The sequence below is a fragment of the Pseudogymnoascus destructans genome, assembly GCF_001641265.1.
Source record: "Pseudogymnoascus destructans isolate 20631-21 unplaced genomic scaffold scaffold_3, whole genome shotgun sequence".
NCBI lineage: Eukaryota > Fungi > Ascomycota > Leotiomycetes > Thelebolales > Thelebolaceae > Pseudogymnoascus > Pseudogymnoascus destructans.
Genome location: NW_020167522.1, coordinates 519,147 through 539,301, shown reverse-complemented (window position 1 = coordinate 539,301; position 20,155 = coordinate 519,147). Strand labels below are relative to the sequence as shown.

The 20,155-nt window shown below is 47.2% G+C and overlaps 5 protein-coding genes and 1 non-coding gene across 6 annotated transcripts; 2 read left to right on the top strand and 4 right to left on the bottom strand.

Annotated features, from left to right (window-relative positions):
* Positions 1 to 4,856: 4,856 nt before the first annotated feature.
* VC83_01478 (uncharacterized protein) lies at positions 4,857 to 5,882 on the top strand (the record flags this gene model as incomplete). The annotated part of the gene is made up of 4 exons (XM_024465155.1): positions 4,857 to 5,084; positions 5,133 to 5,447; positions 5,496 to 5,549; positions 5,610 to 5,882. Exons 1-4 carry the CDS (start codon positions 4,989 to 4,991, stop codon positions 5,880 to 5,882), a joined length of 738 nt encoding a protein of 245 aa, XP_024327384.1. The 5' UTR covers positions 4,857 to 4,988.
* Positions 5,883 to 7,841: 1,959 nt separating this feature from the next.
* VC83_01477 (uncharacterized protein) lies at positions 7,842 to 9,626 on the bottom strand (the record flags this gene model as incomplete). The annotated part of the gene is made up of 4 exons (XM_024465154.1): positions 7,842 to 8,486; positions 8,536 to 8,779; positions 8,815 to 9,530; positions 9,585 to 9,626. 4 exons carry the CDS (start codon positions 9,624 to 9,626, stop codon positions 7,842 to 7,844), a joined length of 1,647 nt encoding a protein of 548 aa, XP_024327389.1.
* Positions 9,627 to 9,728: 102 nt separating this feature from the next.
* VC83_01476 (uncharacterized protein) lies at positions 9,729 to 10,350 on the bottom strand (the record flags this gene model as incomplete). Its single annotated transcript, XM_024465153.1, has 2 exons — positions 9,729 to 9,874; positions 9,927 to 10,350. The coding sequence occupies 2 exons, from the start codon at positions 10,348 to 10,350 to the stop codon at positions 9,729 to 9,731; spliced, it is 570 nt and encodes a 189-aa protein (XP_024327390.1).
* A 3,079-nt stretch (positions 10,351 to 13,429) lies between these two features.
* Positions 13,430 to 14,151, bottom strand: VC83_01475 (uncharacterized protein; the record flags this gene model as incomplete). Its single annotated transcript, XM_024465152.1, has 2 exons — positions 13,430 to 13,630; positions 13,774 to 14,151. The coding sequence occupies 2 exons, from the start codon at positions 14,149 to 14,151 to the stop codon at positions 13,430 to 13,432; spliced, it is 579 nt and encodes a 192-aa protein (XP_024327391.1).
* A 3,585-nt stretch (positions 14,152 to 17,736) lies between these two features.
* Positions 17,737 to 17,837, top strand: VC83_01474 (the record flags this gene model as incomplete). The annotated part of the gene is made up of 1 exon: positions 17,737 to 17,837. It is a non-coding gene; the product is annotated as a tRNA-Thr (tRNA).
* Positions 17,838 to 18,021: 184 nt separating this feature from the next.
* VC83_01473 (uncharacterized protein) lies at positions 18,022 to 18,804 on the bottom strand (the record flags this gene model as incomplete). The annotated part of the gene is made up of 1 exon (XM_024465151.1): positions 18,022 to 18,804. One exon carries the CDS (start codon positions 18,802 to 18,804, stop codon positions 18,022 to 18,024), a length of 783 nt encoding a protein of 260 aa, XP_024327385.1.
* Between the last annotated feature and the right edge of the window lie 1,351 nt (positions 18,805 to 20,155).

Sequence of the window (20,155 nt, the reverse complement as noted above, 5' to 3'; positions counted from 1 at the left end):
CCCGATTCCCTGGCTGAACTGCCTTACCTCTGCCAAGTCGATCTGCACGGGTAACAACCATTGCAGGGCAAATCACACCCATCATAAACCCAGTTTCGTCAAAGTTATAGAAGTCGCAGTCCAAAACACCATATTTTGCCCTCATATTTTCCACTAGTCGAAACCATGCGCCAATTAGTTCAGGATCTTCGCACAAGGCCCTTTGGAAGTCGTAAACGCGATTAAAACGCGTCTTTAATTCTGGACGTCGTTGTACAAATCGGTGGGCCCAGAGCTTCCCGACGCGCCTCCCTCCACGCGATTCGAGTATAAAATTTGCCATATCTTCTACACCAGCAAGCCGGGGTGCAAATCCTCTTGAATCCATATCAAGTATATTCCGAATAACCACCTCCTCTTCTAGTATAGTTAATTTCATCATTGCAGGCCGGCGTTCGTAGACAGTAGTTCGGCCGTTCATTCTGTCGCAGAGTGTAGAATGAGGTACTTCATAGAGCTTAGCAGCCTTCCGACGACTTAGATTTTTTGATGTTCGGATAGCCTCGATAGCTAGAATGATTTTTGCTTCTTGGGTAATCACTGACATAATAAAAGGTGGAAAAAACTCGTTGTGAAGTTAGAGGGTAGAAAATTTGGGAAAAGTGTCCGAGGTACTGATATGTCCGACGTACTGATAAACCACGTTATATATAATAATTTAGAAACTAATAGCATTAATATAGAATGAAATAGTAATAGTACTACTCATCATCATCAATCCAAGAATTAGTCGAAAGATTTAGCCATGACTTTAAACACTCTAAATACTCAATAGTATCAACCTCTAGTCGGTTCCTTCGATCTGTAATTGTGATCTTTGCCCCTGAGAATAAACGTTCAGGCTCAGCACTCATTGCAGGTATTGATAAGATATCAAGAGCCATCTTTTGGAGGTTTGGATATGCTATCCGCTGAGCACCTTCCATCCACCAACCCTGAGCATCACATTCAGGGGTAACTGGAGCTTGGCTATATTTCAAATACTCATCTTGAATAGCTGGTTGACGGCGTTTTTGTGTAGCCCACTCCTCAAATGTGCTCTTCTTATTTTGAGGTTGAATTGCAGCTATAATTGATGGTTCAATTGTTGGCTTGTAATGCTCATCCCATAGTGATTGAACAGCTATCTTTGCTGGTGTTACCCAGTTAATAGGCCAATTCTCTTCGCAATACTTCTATTTTTGACTTGGAATGAGTATTCCAGCAGCAATATACGCAGAAGACCTATAAAGTGTTAGTACTATAGACTATTGATAGTACTATAGATAGTACTATAGATAGTACTATTACATACCGCTCAGTTAGTGCATAATACTTGTCTATAACCTTCCAAGCTGAGTTGAAACATGGGCTAAGTATTATATCGTCTTGAAATTGTTGTTTGCCTTTCTCTAATTGCTCGAGAAGGAATTTCATAGATAATAATACCCGTTCTAGTGTAGCTTCTCAGCCTTCTGTAGCTAACGTCGCTTCATGAAAGAACTGGAGGCAGTCATGGATGTGTGATAGTATTATCCAATCACTCTCTGTCTTCGTCTTGGCTTAGGTTGTAGTACTCCTTGTGACAGTATCCATTGATAGCTTTCTTCATATTGTCATCAAGAGCATTATGAAGCATCAAGTACCATGAGTTCCATCGAGTCTTGTTATCCTGAGCAAGCCTTTTACCATCACTATACTTCTCAAATGTTGCCTGGTGTTGGGGAGAATGTTGAATATACACTACAATATTATGTAGCTTCCCTAGCGGGCCTGCATTCCTCCATGTTTCAACCTGTACTTGTGATGCTTCTTGAGAGTTGTTATCCACAGAAAGAGCATCCCCGTATGGAAATAAGAATGCTTGTGCTGCTAGGTTGATGATATGGCCATTGCAACGAAGTCGGTAGTGTTGAGCATCATATTTAACACCTTGGATTGATAGTACTATATAGTAGAAGTTAGAATTTTATAGTACTATCATTTTTGGTAATAGGGCTAACGATTTGAAAGGCTTATCATCATAGTATCATTATTTGATGCTACTATGATGATAAGACTTTTGATAATATACCATACTCTTCAAGTACAGTATATATTAATTGGGCTTGATTGTCACCTGTATGCTGTCCTTCTAGCTCTCGTAGCGATAGTACCGACTGTCGAAGCCCTTCATTCTCCCCAATGTAGTGTGCAATTAGACCCATTAATGCCTTTGTGTTTGGAGATGTCCATAAGTCAACGGTAAGATGGATCTTCGACTGAGATGACTGCAAAGCTTGCTGAATCTTGACCCTCTCTTGCTTGTATCTTTGAACTACCCATTCTCGTATAGTACTATGGCTTCGAGGTAAAGAATCTTCACTATTAACATTTAAAAAATGTATTAAGTCTTGGAATTCAGGGCGTTGGACAATTGTGAATGATAATGAGCATCTAGCAATAAGTCGGACAAGTAGCTGCTCAAACGTTGGAGCACCAAAGTCAGTATCTCGTCGCCGTTTATATGGGTTACTTATTCCACTTGAGAAGGCGCTTGAAATACTCATCTGCATGTTCTTAAGTCGTAACTCCTTTGAAGTATCTGTCACTTGGTGTAAATCTGTCAAGTGCTTTGCTGGAGCAGCTGTACCACCCGACCCTTTGTATTGTTTAGTACAATATAAGCATTGCCAAATGCACTTGTTAGCATCCTCTATTAATGAAGGGCTCTTATTGTGTTGCCAAACCCATGAGGTTCGTACTCGTTGGGTTGTTGATGAAATTGAAGGTACTATAGTACTATCAAGATCTAGTTGTGAGGACTGTAACTGGAACACATCGGCATTGTCTTGGACTAGAATCTGCATTTGTTGAAGCCATAGTACTACTATATAATAGTAATAGTACTACGCGTGCAGAGTTTTCAACGGCACTTATCTACTAGGTTCATAGCTATATTTAACATCATTATCATCACGTGTATTATAATAAGCGATATTGTTTATATTGTTTATATTGGCAATATAATATGGGGCATATCATATTGCCAAGGAATGAAGGAAGGCCATATCATATTGCGATATATATCACAATATACTGCCAAGAACCAATATACTACTGGCAACACTGCGGAAGCCCATGTTCTAATCCGTGATCTACTAGGAAATCAAGCCGATGTCGTATCAAGAGCAAGCTTTTCTAGCCATTGTTGATATATTTATTCCATTTTTCAAGCCCGATATCCTGCTGGGGTGTTCGAGAGAAATTGCTCAACCATTAATGGAAAAATTAAACCCTATATTCCAGCAGGCGACGCAGAGCCTATCTTTTTCTGAATGCGTTATTCTTTTAACTGCAAGGCAAGCGTTCAATCACAATACTGCAAAATGGGGCCTGCACCGGTTTGCTGTTGGCCAGAATCGAAACTGCCAAGTAGAACAAGGAATGGCAGAAATGTATAGCGTGAAGGATAAATATCTGGACGTTGCTGGATTCAATTCAAGCTTTGACAAGCTCAAGGTAAATCAATCAACCCCGATTAGATTTCATATACTAACCTATCTTAAAGCAAAAAGTTGAAGAGATAATCGAGCCTTTAGGCCGTGCTCAGAACTATACATTTGAGGTCATGAGGGCCTTGCCAGGTCTTACAATTCAACTGGACACTGATGAGGACGTCACAAATTATCTCATTAATCAAACATGGTTGTTCTGCAATGCGTGCATACAGGAGTCTGATTTTGCCCGTCCTTTGTTGCGGGTCTGGTTCATTAACGAGGGCGCTCAACAGCACGCATATACCCATCTATATTTATCTTTAAATATATCTAATATCTTAGTATCGAGGCGTGCATAGGCATCTTGGAACATGCGGTAACTTGTCTCGACGTTGATATAGCATTCAGAATGATGGCAATTATATATTGTGGGTTTAAAATTCAGGATGAAACGAGGTTGGGACCCTGCACGATTCGAGGACGCCAAGGTGACTGTCGGCAACCGCAGAAGAACCGCTGAAATTTTTTGAAGTGTATCAACAGTCTTTGTCAGAATGAATGTTTTTCACAAGGTCTGGGTCTTTACGGTTCATATGCAGATAATTACTGTTGATTGAATGGTGGAAGATAGTGGAGTATAATCGAGTTGAGTTGGGGGGATGTACGCTTGTTACGGGGCAGCTCCATCTCCCGAGTTTCGATTCGATATACCTGCAGCAACACGAATAAACGGGGAGTCGGTAGTTTCTTCACTTCTTTTTGATGATGGACAGGAGTGATGGGAGGGATGCACGATGGTTTTTCTGGATGGGAAGGGGCGAACGGATTAGATTTTTTATATATCGTAGTTTTGGCCGTTTGTTTATAGGCCGCTTTACCAGCAAATCCAAATGATCTCCACTCCCATTGTACATCTATTCACTTATGTTGCCTCTACCCGCCATATATGTCAATAACGGAGCTGGTGGGGCCCCCCATAGCATCGGTGAGGAATTCCCTCTGTCTCGGAAATGGACGCCGCCACATATATCAGCAGTGGCAAAATATTCCATCCATCCTAGCTCGACCTAGGCGCAATCACTGCCTTGAAATCACACTCTGGAGGCAAAGGACTGCCCGCCCACGCCAAAACCTGGTCATTACTCGCAATACCCTTCCCTCCACTACATTTACCGCCTGCATCCCGCTGCTGCATGATGAATCGGTTTTGTCAGCATCTGAACATATGAACGATGGCATGCTCATCTGACTTATTACATATAAAGCAGCCGACCTGCCCCTCTTCCTGTCTAATTCACCTGTCTCTAATGCTGAGGTAGTTTTTCAACACACGTGATAATATTCGGAATGAGTTTTTCACAAAACCCTCCCGGGAAGGGCTCTGTTCCTTCAATTTTGTTGCGAGATTCTGCCCTGCCCACCACTACCACCGTTCAAAGGTCACTGCTGGGCGGCTCTGATACGTCAAACCTCTCGCCCATATCTTTTGAAATGGCCCCAATGAAACTTCAGAAACGAAAGAGTGATGATGATATGAACGGAGGTACACGGAGCAAAAAAAACAAGACAGAGAACCTGACGCCACAAGTATATTGACTTCAAGATAGTTATGTTCTACTTTCTAACACCAAATAGACTCTTTGCGATGCGGTTGGGTCAGAGCTTGAAAACAACCCAGACGTTGCTGCCAGATTGTCCTCAGCTACCTTAGTGAAAGACTTCGACACGAGAATAGAAGATAAAAATACGACCTCTATTGTCTGTATAGGCGAAACTACCACTTCCAAAGTTCAAAATGACACTATTGATGACGGATTAAGTGGTACGATCAGTGTTGACAGCCTGGACATTGGAGATAATTATTGGATAGTAGAAGAACTGAAGGAGAAATTAAAAGAGGTGATGAAAGATGTCGAAAACACGAAACTTGAGGAGAAGCTCGCGTTAGAGGTAAGACAATGAAACCTGCAAATACTTTGCCAGATACTAATTGGAAAGGTGCTCCATAAAGTGACAAAAGAAGTCCCTATCTGGAAGCATCATATCTCCGCTGTGAATAATTGACACGTATCAGAACCCTTTGATAAGGAGCCTTATACCTCTTTCAATAAGCTGGACCAGTCAATACGCGGAGTTGGGTTTAAAAAGGGCATGCCAAATGATATGATTACAGAGTTGCAAAAGCTACAAAGCATGTGCAAAACTGCTGCAAAAATACATTTGCATCAGGGATGGTATGACCGCAACAAAATCGAGAATAAGATCACGACGATTGAGGACTTTGCTAAGCTTCTAATTTGTGATTATGAGGAAGGGAAATTCAAAGAAGATGCCGTCGATGAAAAGGATGTCGCTGGTCCAAGCCGTGAAGAATGGAGCGGTTAAGACAGACTCGGACTGTAAGGATGCCTTCTCGTCTCTCATTCTAGGGAGTAGACTCCGGGTAGCCGCGGGGTCACGTGTGATCATTTGGGTGGCCTAACCGAGTTGGAACTGAGTCGGATGGGTTTCGGATACTTGAGAAAATCGACTGACGGGGTTCCCCATCATCTTTTTTGTATCCTTCGTAGTAGACCTATAGGATAGCATCCGTTTAGCCTCCGACTCGCACTCTCATATGCTATTACTGTGAGCTGGGTGCCCTGTGTCCTTACACGGACAGGTAATACCGGAGTTGATCAGATTATACAACGGAGAATGCAGCTGCAATCAAAGACAGAGTTGATTTCAAGGATACTCAGTGTATGCTGGTGAGGGTTCATCGATACTATCAGGTAAAAGATGATTAGGACCATCGGGTGGTGAGGGGTCATTAAGTGGTGGGGGTTGTTTAGGAACATCGGATGGTGCGAGGGAGGGTCCATCGAGGTGTACCTGGCACTATATTATATTGGGCGGGTCAGGATGCGCGGACCCTCAGCATGGCCCACCGGAGGTGGAAACCAAGCTTGGGACAGCAGAATTACCGTTCTGGGCTAAATAGATCTCTATAAAATGCCAGCGACACCCCTACAGCTACCCTGATCTAGCTACAACCCTTCAAATTACTTGAGACATAAGCCTCTCAGCGCCATGTCCAATGTACTCTGTCCCAACGTGCGCAACGTATGGAAACGCCAAAGCCAGAATACATCTAGAAGGAGAAGCACTTTGACCAACAAGGTATATGAGTATGGGGAATTGTATGGCGCGGATGTTGCTTTGATTATCTATCAGAAAGGGCACTATTATACTTACATATCTCCTGGCAACCCATGCTTTCCACCATACCATGTAAGAAAGAAACTGTAGGTTCACTCCTAACTTTAATGGTATTTACTAAATAGTGGCAAGATGAATTCGTTTCCATTCCCTATAAATATGTTGCCACATGATGCTGACGCGACACATTGACGGAAACGCAATCCAGAAGATCCAGACCAGGTGGGGAGAATTCAGTCCTGAGAAATAAAAACAAGGGTAAGTCTCAACCCCTTCAAGCAAAAAGGTCACAATGCGCGAACGTAGGGTAAGTTGCAGTGTGAGTCATATTGTTCTACAGTATCACCTTCTATAGTCCTCTATCCCTAAGACAATTACGTCCTCTTATGAAGGCCCTTTTACCGCACCCCCATCTCTCTCTTCATTGCTACTTTCTCCCTTGCCATGTCTTCACTGGCCCGACAAGAACTACTGCTGTCCCAGTCCTCATTAGATTATCAAAGCAGTCATACCAGAGAAACTACATATTCCCCTCATGTTGTTGAAAGTGCTTTCACAGAATCCGCTACCCGTAGAGCCTGTGCATTGATCGCATCCTTTAAATATGGTGTCTCATGAACTGTGACCCCTGCCCATGTTCACTTCAAATCCATAGGTATCAACAAAGCACTCATAGCCCATATTCACGCGTTTGTCAGTAAGGTAGAAGGTGCGCTTAGCCATAAGCACAAGAATTTCTCGATCCCCTCTTAACTGCCTCTTTGCCGCCTGTCGTCACGCCGTGCCCACCCCAAGCTCCGCTCTTAGGCGGTAGTGCCAACTGCCTTGCTATCACTAAATCTCCCCTTGTACCTGTGCTCTCCTACTAATTACAAGCCGGAAAGAAAAGCCCCTCGGATCCGCTTGAAATAAGTTAATTTAGTGCCAAATGAACCCTCACCTGCATTTTCGAGAAAGTTTCCTTACTTGTAGCAGTCACGTAGGAAATTATGGCTCTCTTATACTTAATGTCACTCTCTAGCTATATTACTCTCTAGATGCCCCAGCAATCCTGGTTGCAAATTACTCTGCAATGTCATGATACCGTTGCCATTTTTACTATGCACCCACGTGACTCTCAAAGGAAATGGAACTTCTGACATTTTACGGTAGCTCATTCCAATCGGTGCAGACAACCATCTTCCATGCGTGGTAAGTGTGAGACAGATCTTCGGTGGCCTTGCGTTTCAAACCAATGACTCTCTTCGTTGCCTCCGCATGGAGATTCTTTGCAGATTCATGCATCCTATCATCAATAGCAAGCTCGTGTTCTGCGATTAGGAGGATTGTGTGTGTCCTATTATTGATGACTACCTGAAAGCATTCCGCGGGGCTCATCATTCGCAGATATGTGTTGAAAGCCCTGATTCCTCTTGTCATGTAATCGTTAACCAACCGTTCGATGTTAGACGGATCCTCTGCATCGACTGCAAGTGGTGTTAGGTATTTCCAAGTATCGTCCTCCCATCTGACAAGGTTTATGTCTATCTCTCTCTCCAGTCGCTCTCTCACCAACCTCTCCATATCCAGCCTCTCCCTCTCCAGCCTCTCCTTCTCCAGCCTCTTCTTCTCCAGCCTCTCCCTCTCCAGCCACGCTTCCCTTTGCTTTTTATGTTCCAGAAGCTTCCGCTTCCACCTTTCATTCTCGGCTGGCGTTGAGCTGTTCATAGGCTGGCTGTCCACCACCACCCATTCCTTCCGCATGGGTTTGGCTTGGACCAGCTTCTGGGACAAAAAGGCCCCCGTCATCTTCCGCAGGTTCTAGCGCACTAGATGGCCGGTCCGTTCGGGACCCAACCGTGTGCTGCTGAGCATCAGCGCTTGGACCTCGAGGTAAATCTTCGGAGTCTAAAACAGGAGAGAGAGATGGAGAGCTGCCATGGCTACCACCCTGGCCAGTAGGCCGCCAGGTTGGCCAGCCAAAGAAGGCGAGATAAACTTGTTTTCGGACGAAGAAGTTCGTGATGCCTTTGCCTTGCTGGTCACTCTCATCATGGAGGTGATTGATAAACCAAAATTTCCGGTCCTCGTTGAATTTCGGCCTGAGTGGGGTGCCGCATCTATGTGCTATCCCTACTCTGGATCCTGACGTAACGAGGGGAGGATGTCCGATGGTGGGGTTTGCTCGGCACGTGCAGCTGGATACTGCTGTAAATGCTTTATCCTGGTACTGGTAAACCCCAGCTGGTCTGCCAAGTCAGCAAAGCGGCGGAGGACGGCCATCGCTGCAGGCTGCATCATGCGGCCCTCCTTCACTGGTTCCTTTGGCATATCCGCGAAGTGCCGCATGGCATACGCAATGATCTGCTGGTACCTGAGATCGACTTGGTCTCCGCGTGTCCCCTGCTCGTACACAAACGCATTCTCGGCGACCTGAATCTTAGCCTGGCCATCCATGATCTGAACGCGGCCGTCCTCTTGATTAACAGGGGAGAATAGTTGCTTGAAGGCATGAGAGATCTGGACATTGTCGCCCATTAGCTGCTTGGCGCAGTTGGTGAGGTGCTCCAAGTACCCGATGTCTTTGAAGAAGGTCGCGAGAGATGGAATTAGGCCCTCAACACACTTTAGGCGGCTCCAGATATTGTCGCGCTCGCTGTCGTCAAAAGCGCTGAAAACCTCCCCCCCGCGCACTCGAATGCGGAGGAACTCCGCGTCCGCTGTCGACACTCGTGGTGCCTTCAGCTCTAAAGCCTTCACTGTCGCTTGATCAATCTTCCCCATAGCAGCCTTATTGCCACATACAAGATCGGACCAGACCTGCTTGATGCGGCGGAGGTAGTGTAAAAGTTCCTGTATCGCGAGAAATCAGCCAAAATCAATCATCCATGCCAGCCCTCTGCCTACCGTATCACACTTCAGAGCCATGACTTTGTGCAGCATAGTCATCTTTATCCCGCCCCAGAGACCTGGGATGTCCAGCAAGTCATCGAATGCTGCCGTCAGTGCTTCATTACGGGTGAGCGTCAGCAGGTACTCCTTCCGCTTGCCTCACAGGAGCGCCTTCCACCGCATTTCAAAGCTGAAATTCCGCTGGAAATGGTAGCGTCGCATCTTGTAGTAAATCTCGCCATCGGAGGGCTTCTCCTCGTTGGCGTATTCTTCAACGAGGCATGTCTTTAGGTCGACGTTCAGGTCTAGGTAGTCACACGTTAGCACGACCCATATGTGAAAAGGCCTCGATCTTACCTGCGAGGTACAGATAAACTGTCCACCAATCCTCCCCAGGATGGAGAAATTCACGCCCAGCTTCGATCCTGTGCCGGCCGTGGAGACACTCAAGATGGAAGCCGGTCGGGAATTCTAGCAGGGGATAGTCAGGCACCTCATCATTAGTCAGCAAGTCGTCTGCCGTCCTCCCCAACCGCTCCAATGCGGCATCAAGGTTTTCCTGGTTGATGATCGCAGGGACGTAATTGCAGAAAGGCACTCGATGACATCCTTCCTTCTGAAAACAATCCACCAGGAAGTCCGCTTGTCTCTTGCTGTATTCACGTGGCTGATCTTGGCGGAAAAAGAGCACGTCGAGACAGATGCGAGCAGTACCCTTGTACTTCAGTCGCCGCTGTTCCTCGAGCATGGAGTCCTCGTTTTGGGCTCGAGACTGCTGCATATTGATGGCTGAAGGCAGTGGACTAGAATGGAGGCTGGAGGGAGGAGGATTGTAGGAATAAATGTGCCCTGGGTCGTGTGGTACTTATACCATTGCCCGATGGTATAAGTACTATTCTGGGCTCCTAAATAGGTACACCCTCCATTTGCTGCTAGTGGTCACTTCTTTCCGACTGTAACACGTTCCAGGTCCTTTGTTCTTTTTGACATAAATACCCCGATTGCCTACCTGCTGCACACCAGTCACAGCTGCCTTTAGTTAAATCGGACTATGAATAATGGAGTCTCTCTCTGCCATGGACCGAGAACAGTCTGCTTCAACTGCTGCCGACGATGTTGAGCACAATGTTTCCATCAAGGACAATCGTATGACGAGGATCATGTTTGGCAATGGGCCAGACCTCAACACCAACGAACAAGTCGACACGCCAGAAGAGAGCGTCCCTCCTGGCTTTGCTTCACTGATCTTGAAGAAGAGAAAGATTATAGCCTCGCAGAACCGCGAGCCTGAGCAACGCCGCAATATAAAAGCTTCTCTGGATAGCTGTGAGACAGCCACTAAGTCTGGTCTCAGGGAGCTACAGGTCGTGAAAGCTGCCCAGAGATGTGCCAGCATGCTCGATCGCACAGTCCAGTTCGAATCGCCATGGGCCCGCTTCTGTGAGAAGTTCGAAGTGAACCTCGGCGGATATGTTCCCATCGTAGCTGATCTATCTTCCCCGAACGATCTTCTCATGGTGAAGTGCCTTGAGGGACCTAACGCCGCCCAGAGCGTGCGCATGTTACAGAGAGTGCGGCACCAGAACTTCGACAACATGGTTGAGTGCTTTAACTTTGAAGGCTCTCACTATGCCGCCTTTCAGCACCTTCCTGTCATGCTTGACAATATCGTGTACTCGCCTCCCTACCCTACTGAGCTTGAACTGGCGGCGGCACTGGCCTAGGTGCATCCTACAACTATGATGGGTCGACTTGCTGACTAGTACAGGTTGTCAAAGGGCTCAAGTATCTCGCCTTGTGCCAGCTCGAGCATGGCTCTCTTAGCTGCTCTAGCATTCTCATAGGCACAGAAGGAGATATAAAGATTGGTGAGCTAGCTGCCTGCCCCAAGTCCCCAATCTAACACAGCCATCAGCCGGTCAGGAATGCTGCAGGGAAATGACACTTTCGGGTTGGGGAAGTTTGCTAGATATGGTGTCTCTAATGAGTATTACCATGAAGCTGATGTAGAAGAGCGCCTACGAGAATGGAGCTGGCGGTGCCCATGACTTGGAGCGATGGCCAGCTGACTGCAAAGCTGTTGACTTCCTGGCCAAGATCCAGGTAGCCAGGTCTTTTGACGAGCTATCAGATGTAAGCAAGTCCCTCTACAAAGTCGTGCTACGCCTAACTCTACCAGCATCCGCTTTTACAGCTCAGTTGAAAAAGAGAAGACCTCAAGTGTATGGTAGCTCTGGCAGCAGTCAGTTCTCACCGAGGCTTCCAGTACCATGAACAGGCGCGTGATGCTATGGAAGCATAAATTAATACACTCGTCTGAATTTGCTCTGCTTTCTAGTATGCAGTTTTGTCAGTGTTAGTTTTGTTTTACAGCTGCATTTGAGTTGTTTGATATGTGAATAAAGTCGGCGGATTGTGTAGCGATGGAATCACATAGGCTTGGCACTTGGTAGATAAGTGACAATTGATCATATATCAAAATAACTGTTCCCAACCCTTTCTATAACCGTGTCTCTGCAGATCATTGCTATAACGTATGCCTGTAAAATCCATTCCTTGTACATTTGTCTTTGCAGACTCCCAGTATAACCTTGATGCCATCTGGTGTGTAGATGGCTTGCTAATTGATAACGTGTTGACGTTTATGGCTAGAGTATACAGCTCTCTATGCCACATTACTTCTAGGCAGCAATGGCCTTAGAAGGTACCATCCAAGCCCTAGACCCCTCCTCAACCGTATGACCTGTTCTACAGGACCTCTATAAGCGGCTTTGGTATTCCTTGATTTGGTGAAAAGTAAGGGCATTTGTAATAAAAGTAATGTAATGAGATAGAAGACATTTCTGGTGACGGTGTTGCAGCAAATGTAAGAGTTTGGCATATGACTAGCTGGCCAGTAGCTTCCGCAAGACTTGCGATAGACGTGTTGCATCGGATCTCCTGCGTTGATCTACGACTGGGATTATATTACGGGATAAAGCCGATCGAATCGAAATGACATTAGCAGACAGTAGAATTGTCTGGGACGGAAAAGTCATAGTTGGGGTCCCTAGAAGCCATTACTTGATTATGGTAGTGCTCAAACTCGCCTTCAAAAGTATTGTATCCTGCTGGAGAAGAGCCGGGAGTATCTGCTGCTGTGTCAAAGATACCAGGGAGAGAATCTACCCTAGAATCTACATCCAGTCTTGGAGTGAGAGGCTCATCGACGTCTCGCAGTGATGACGATGAAGAAAATGCGGGCCGTGATTGGTCCGGAGGCGGGGGTGCATAAACAGATACCTTTTCTGTCACGGCGTAGTAGCCTTCTACGTGCGATCCCTCACTCATCGACGGGCCTTCGCAGGGAGCGTTTGCTGCAGCGTTTGCTGCAGGCGGCTCAAGGGTTTTGAACATATCACTTAGCGACAAGCTTTTCAAACACTCGGACTCTAGCTCACTGCGGGACAGTTCTTCAAACCGTAATTTCCGTGTTGGAAGTCTGCCTTTGTCAATGTAATACGAGAGATGGTCAGAAAGCCCTTGGAGGTCTTGTTTCAAGCTTGGGTGTCGTTCATTGATGCGGTCTAGAAGGAGGTCAAGGTTGGATTCTCTTAGTCGTCGAACACTATAGATACAATGTTATCTCTAAGGTCCTCGCGCATCTGCACAAAGGCACTTACTGGTCTTCCTGCAAGGTCGGGTTGAGCAGCAGGAACACGGCTATACCGTAGCGCTTTTCCATCTTCCCCCATAGCTTCTTTTTTTGTAACTCGTTTTGAAAATGCCTCTTGGCTTGGGCACGGGCAGCAAAGGCCTGTTTAGATGGAAGTTCACCATCCGGGATAATAGTCTCGGGGGAGCACATGTCCACGTACATTTCACTTGGATGTGGGCAGGTTCCCCTTTTTCTTCCGCCTATCGAATGCGTCCCTCTCATCAGCATACTGGCCATAAAAAAGTCCCGCAAAGACTCCCTGAAGGCATTTCTCCCATTTTTCACTGTTCTTGTGGGCGCCAAGGCCATCCCACCACTTCTTCAGTCCTAGCTGGCGGTTCGGGTCCTGCAGCTGCAGCTCGTCCTGGTCCGTGTGATCAACGTGGTCTTCTCTGGTAGCAATAGAATCCCGCTGTAGTGCAAATCGCTCAAGGACAAAAATTATGTCGTGACATTCATGGAGTCATCCATCGACTGGTTAGCCTTCGCTAGCAGCTCTTCTTGTACCTTGGGAATCCGCGTTGGGGCTTGGAGACGATGAAACATCTTCACAAGTCTGGGACGGCTCTTCAGCGTGGACCTCCTGGGCGACGTCGAGGTCTGTGTTGGTCGGGGCTGGATGACGCCAACGCCTGTCTCTGCTGCGACAGCCGTCTCGTCCATGACAGTCTCGTGTAGATGACCATCATGCTCCAGCCCGCCCTCTTGAACGTGACTGGGGTTCGCAACCAAGCCCTCGTTGGTGTCCGTGGAGTTAGGAGTCCCTGGGACAGAGGCATCTGGCGATGCCCTCTCTTGTGAGGAGACATGGGTATGCGGTTCATCGGTCGGCAGGGTGTCGTGCTCATACCCGTCCGTTGCGAGACTGTCGGATGGTATGGCCATCTCCCGGCAGATACCCATCCCTCCATTTCCCTCATGTTAATCTTGTAGACGCCTCTCTGGAATGCTGGGTGATGGTGCTTGCGGAATCTGGTCGATCGAAATGGGGGTTGCGGCAGGACTGGGCGGGGCGTCGACAACGGCGAGCTTTCCCAGAGCCACCAACTGCGAGCGGGCAGAGGGTTGACGATTTAAGAACGGAAGAATGGCAGTTTGTCTTCAGTGTAGGTGTACAAAGATGTAGGACAAAACCTGTGCAGCACTTAGTACCAAGACGACAGTGAAAGGGTCTTTTGAGGACCTTTTCATCAGGAAGATTTTCAAGCAAGTGTTCGAGGGCCTGCTCATCATGTGCCTTCTGGAGACCCTGACAGGTGGGCTGCGATCTGAGACAATTTCACGATACATGTAAGGTTATTGACCAATGCTTATTGTGCAGAAGTCAGCTTCCTGGGGCGCCGGGGGTCGATCGGCTCATTGAACATGCGAACCTCATCAAAGCCTTTTGCGGCTCGAGTCCGCGATATATATTTTGGATGTCCACATTGATATTCCGATCAAGGTAGTGTTTAAGGAAGGTGTCGATACTCGCATGCTGCAAGATTAAGTTTTGAACGGAGTCACTAACATCGGCTGTGCCAAAGAGACCACATTAGTTGAGGACAGCAGGATCTCAGAAAAACACTTACGACTCTCATTTAGTGCCTTAGCAGCTCCGTCACGTAGCACATACAGCTTCGTGACTTGTTTAAACCCGATGATCTGGCCGCCTATCTTCATGCGGTACCGGACCGATGCCGACGACAGCTGTAGATTGTGAGCGATGTGAACGCCTTCCGCCTCACGAACCGCTTGACAAAAGACAAAATTGTCGAGCATCTCATCCTTCAATGGTAGCTCCTGCTCATTCATCCCCTGCAGAACGTTCAGACTGTACAACTTCTCGGGTGAATAGATGCTAGGAGACTTGAAGGCCTTAACCTTGAACAGCATGCCAAGCAGTCTCCAACGATGTCGTATGTTTGATGCCTGGCCGCCTGCGCCCACCTTTCCATCGTCGTTGGTCGCAAACCCAGCTCAAGAAGCCTTTGAGGAATCTTATCGTGACATCGTGAAAGCATTGCACTGGGTCTTTCTTAATGTAGGAGCAGTACCTTCAAAGGAGTGGAAAGTTAGCATAAGCAACAATAGTCATTTGAATGTTGACTTACTGATCCCACTGCAACTTCACTCGATCAAGCTGGACTTGGGTATTGGGGCTGTATCGTCGTTGCCGAAGCCGCTGCACATCGAGTTCTTCTGCTTCAGCGAGATAGTGTTCCGGAGGGTGTTTTACTTCATCGTCAAATAGCCACAACTCGTCATCGGTGTCATCGTCGATACCGTCTAAAAGGGATCGAGGTCGAAAACGCTCGAGCTGTCGGATTCGTCGTCGGAGTAGGAAGTCATTGGCATGTCGAGACGGAGACGTGTGGAGGGTTGATTGGTTTAGTAAGAAGAGAATCGAGAGAGCAGTCGAGGGAGGTGCAAAATGACTGAACAGAAATGCAGACAAGGAGTAATGATGACTGAAAAGAGAGCCTACGAGCGAAAGCTTGTAAGAGGGGTGAACAAACGAGTTGCAACCGACGTGAAAGAGAAGAGATGGCGAAGAACAGACGAAAGAGAGCGAACGAGGGACACCTTCAACCTTAAATACCTTTGAGTTAGCGGTTCAACGAGGAGACCGCCAATTTTGGCTTACGTGGGCACCTGGATAGTGAGGGCCAGGTGGGACGGATTGGCCAGAGGTTGGATGGGGTGAACGAGGTGAACGATCTAGACGAGCTTGTTTCAGGGATTGTGATATGAACCTGAGGCATGATAGGTGTGCGGCGATTAATTTTGGGGTGTGGGAGTATTGAAAAGTGGGCAGGCGGGGTGCGTAAAACAGCGACGAAAGCTGCCCTTTTCAGCAGCCTCCTAGCCGTCACATCGTTAAATAGAGTATAAAGATGGAAGATGCCATCTAAGACATTCAAAGACACATTATTAAGTCGAATTAGTCGTGGCTGTGCATTTATAGCAAAGGCCTAATAGTTTAGTAGTAGAATTCTTGCTTTAGGAGCTCCTATATAGAGAATTCAAATTAACCCTAACCCCAAGTCGGTGTTTAATTTTAAGGCTACGATACGGTAAGGCTACGATACGGTTTCCAGACCAGTATCCCGGGCCGAAAATATCCACGTTCAATATTGGCAAGTCCTCTCTAATATCAGACGAGACCAACGAGCGGATTTTGCAGGAGGTTCAACAGATTGCTACCGGATTTGTTAGGCGTCACCGTGGCTGCCTAGGGCTGCGCTCTGCTACTTGCTTGGGGAAGCCAATCTCGAAGAGAGCACGCAATGGCTTAAGGGATCTGACGATGTTGATAACCTTGACGGTATTGCAGACATGAGCTCCAGCGACGAAGATGATGATGACATACCAGCGACCAATTCAGCGATGATATCTTAGGAATTGGATCTAACCTCTACACAGGGGATTCTTCTTGTTGCGAATCGGCGTCACGCTAACGTACTACACCCGTACGTTAGCGCGACGCCGACTCGCAACAAGAATCCCCTCTGAGGTTCAGGCGCTCGATTCTCTAACAATGGTAAGCTCATCTGCTTCTTTTCCACCGAAAGAAGAGAGGTTCAAGTCCCTCCTTGGCTCCGTCTCGGTAGACAAATCGAGGGTCAAAGACGGGCCTTCCTTCAATACATTTTCCCACCTTGCTACAGAGTCGCTTCCACCAAGAAGCATCGGATTCGTCGCAAGGCTCTGGAAGCGAATCCTCGAGCGATTCCGACTCTTCACAGTTCCAAGTCAGCGTCGCATTCGATTTTTAGCGAAAGATCCATGGCAGGAGTTATCGGAAGGGACTGTCTACAAATCGGTCCAATAAGTCGAGTGGGGCTGGAACTGGTACTGGTACTAGTACCGGAACTCTGAGTAAGGGGCGGCTTTCGGAGCCTAAAAACACGATTGCGATGTATAATGTGTCCCATTATTTGCCGGGGAAGCTTGAGCTGGCTCAGGAATATGCCGTGTTTGGCGAAGGAACAGATGTTTGCAACCGCAACGCGATGATTGCGATGAAGTACGGGCACTAGGAGCGTGCAGACTTATGGACATATGCCGGGACGTTGCTGCAGCATGAGGTCCCTCTCGAGATCCTTAATCAGTCGCATCGGAAGGAGCCTATCCTTGTTATTGCGCGGGATATGATCAAACACTGTAGGCGTGACAGTCAATATGACAGCGGCATCGATATGCCCTTTGACACGAAATTGCCATATTGGGAAGAGTCAAGTGGGGATACAGCCCTCTCGCCAAAAGCCTGATTGATTACCTCTTTGATCATTTCGAGAAGCTGGTTGACATACAGATGCTAGCGATGCTATCTTGCGTCTTCAGCGAACCATTTACTGTCGACCCATTACCAAACACAGAGAGATACGTGACGTGATATGACAAATGCCGTTGGAAGAAGGGAAAGGGTAGGGGTCCCTTTCATCCGATGCATAAGAGTAATGTTATGGGTGCCCATAAAAACTATCAGCCCCCATAGCTCAGTTGGTAGAGCGCGGCACTAGTACGATTCAAGATCACATGATACATTGTGATGCCGAGGTCTTCAGTTCAACTCTGAATGTGGGCAAATTTTTTCTATTAATTTTGCATTTAAGTATGCCACATAATCGTTGGTTTCCAACCGGCTAATCGGGGGGGGAAGCGGTTTGCGCCACCTCGAAGCGAGAGGAAGCGGTTTGCGCCAACTCAAAATTGCGACCGCAAGTACCTAGCCATAGTAATTTGTATGTAAAGGTACTTAAAAATTCAATTCTACGAAATTATCACTTCTTCATTCCCACTCTCACTCCCACTCCAACGCCCACTCCCACGCCCACCCTTACTCGCACTCTCATATTCGCTCCCAGAATCAGCTTCTGGGTCAGTAATTGGGTCCTGCAACTCCGGAGGAATTGGGAAGCCCGATTGGGTGAGCTGAGCCACGCTTTTCTTCCGGAGGCGCTCCTGTTTCCGGGCTTCAATTCCTGCCCGGCGGAGCTGCTTCTGGGCTCGCTTTGCAGCCTGGCTCAGCTTCCGGGCTTCGGCCGTAGCGAGCTTCTGGGCTCGGTTTGCGGCCTGGCTTAGCTTCCGGGCTTCGGCCGCAGCGAGCTTCTGGGCCTGAAGCTCGGCTTTCTGCTTCTGAAGCTCGTGGGCTTCAGAAGCCCGGAGCTCACCTCCACACTGGAGTTGGCCCCGAGCCCGCTTCGTCTTCGAGCTCTTAACCTGCTGGCGAATAGCCCGCTCCTGGAGCTGGCCGGCAGCTAGAACCTGGGAGGCCCCAGTAACCCAGTTACTGTAGCTCTGCCGCGAGGGGCTACTTAAGGCCTCCGGAAGCCGGTCTTTCCAGCGTTGTAGGCCCTGTTCTACGCCCTGGAACGTAGTGGGTATAGGGGTAATAGGGCGTGGTAGGGTAGGTGTTGTAGGCTCTATAGGCGTAGGCGTAGGCTGCGAGTACGTACGCAGCTTCTCAAGGGCTGTATTACAGCTTATGGGCCAGATTCCAGCTTTCCGGAACACTGATTGTATGGTGGCCTCCTTAAAAGTCTGCTCCCGCATATGTGGGAGATCCCTCATAAATAGGGGTAGGTTGTAGGTAATATCCACCTCTCGTATGGCACGGAGCACGGATTGCCTATGCCAGTGCTTATAAGGCTGGAATATTCCCACGTCTAATGGCTGTAAAATGTGTGTAAGGTGGCTGGGAAACGCCCATACGATGATGTGATATTTAGTAGCCATAATGATAAAATCAGGGCTCGTATGGCTCACATGAGAATCGAGTAGTAGAACATTAGGATTTCTCGGGTCATGTGGAGCTGTAAGTGTAATGGTGGGTGCACCAGATGTGAGAATCTAGCCACCCAAGGAAGGGATGATTTTACTAAGACAACACACTGTCTTAGGAAACAGAGCCAAAGGGTTGTAGCTTAGACTATTCCACAACGCAGCAATCAGGTGTGTGATGTAGTGAAGTGGTTCAGACAAGTTGCAACAAATGTTGAGTCTGGGAACTCAGGGGTAAGTCAGAGGTTAACACCTCACTGACTTTTCAGAAACAAGGAGTAACAAGATGAATGCTTGGAAGCTTGTAAAAGACGTGGAAGTATGTGATAGTCGATTTACTGTATTGTCTGCTTGCCCTTTCTTAAGGAAAGGGCAATCCTATTTATGCCAAAGGAGTGTAGTTCTCTCATTTTCCATGACTTTCCATGACTAACCAGGCTTGGTAAATGTATTAGAAATCAAGTGCGACCCACAACTAGCTTGCTAATCATGTAGTGAACGTAAGAGAATCCCATAGAACCATCTCTTGGGTTCCTAGCCTATAGGAAGTGAAAAGGAGGTCCAAGGTCAGAGTACCTATAGACAAATTATGTCATAACTTAACCAATCTTGTGGGTAACTAAGGAGTGATGACGTGTAATGAATCATAGAGGGTTGTAGAAGCTTCTAGAGCTATCGTTCATGTTCCTAGGCCTCTAGTTGGTAGAGATATGCCATGTGGTAGTATTGGCCCACCCCCTTAAGGAGGAGATTTTCTTAATAACTTGTTCAATGAGTGTCCAAATGATATGCCGTGATGTATGTAGCATAAACAGATGTAGTAGAAGAGTTTGCAGCAATCGTTGAGTAGTATTGCTTCTGTTGTTGGTGTGATAAGCCAAGATATGTATGGTGACTTGTAGGTTTGAGGAGGAGATTTCTAAGTTTGCTCTTGAGTTTGATAGCAAACTGAGTGCAACGAATGTCAGTATGACAGTAAGCTCTACGAAGTGCTGTAGCCACCGTATAGCAAGCTGGCTATTAGAATAGCCAGTCTCCGAGAGTAGTATCAGCTCATTCCCATCAAGGTTTTGAGGGTACCACGCCTCCATATGAATTTTACCCGGTACAGCTGCAATCTTCT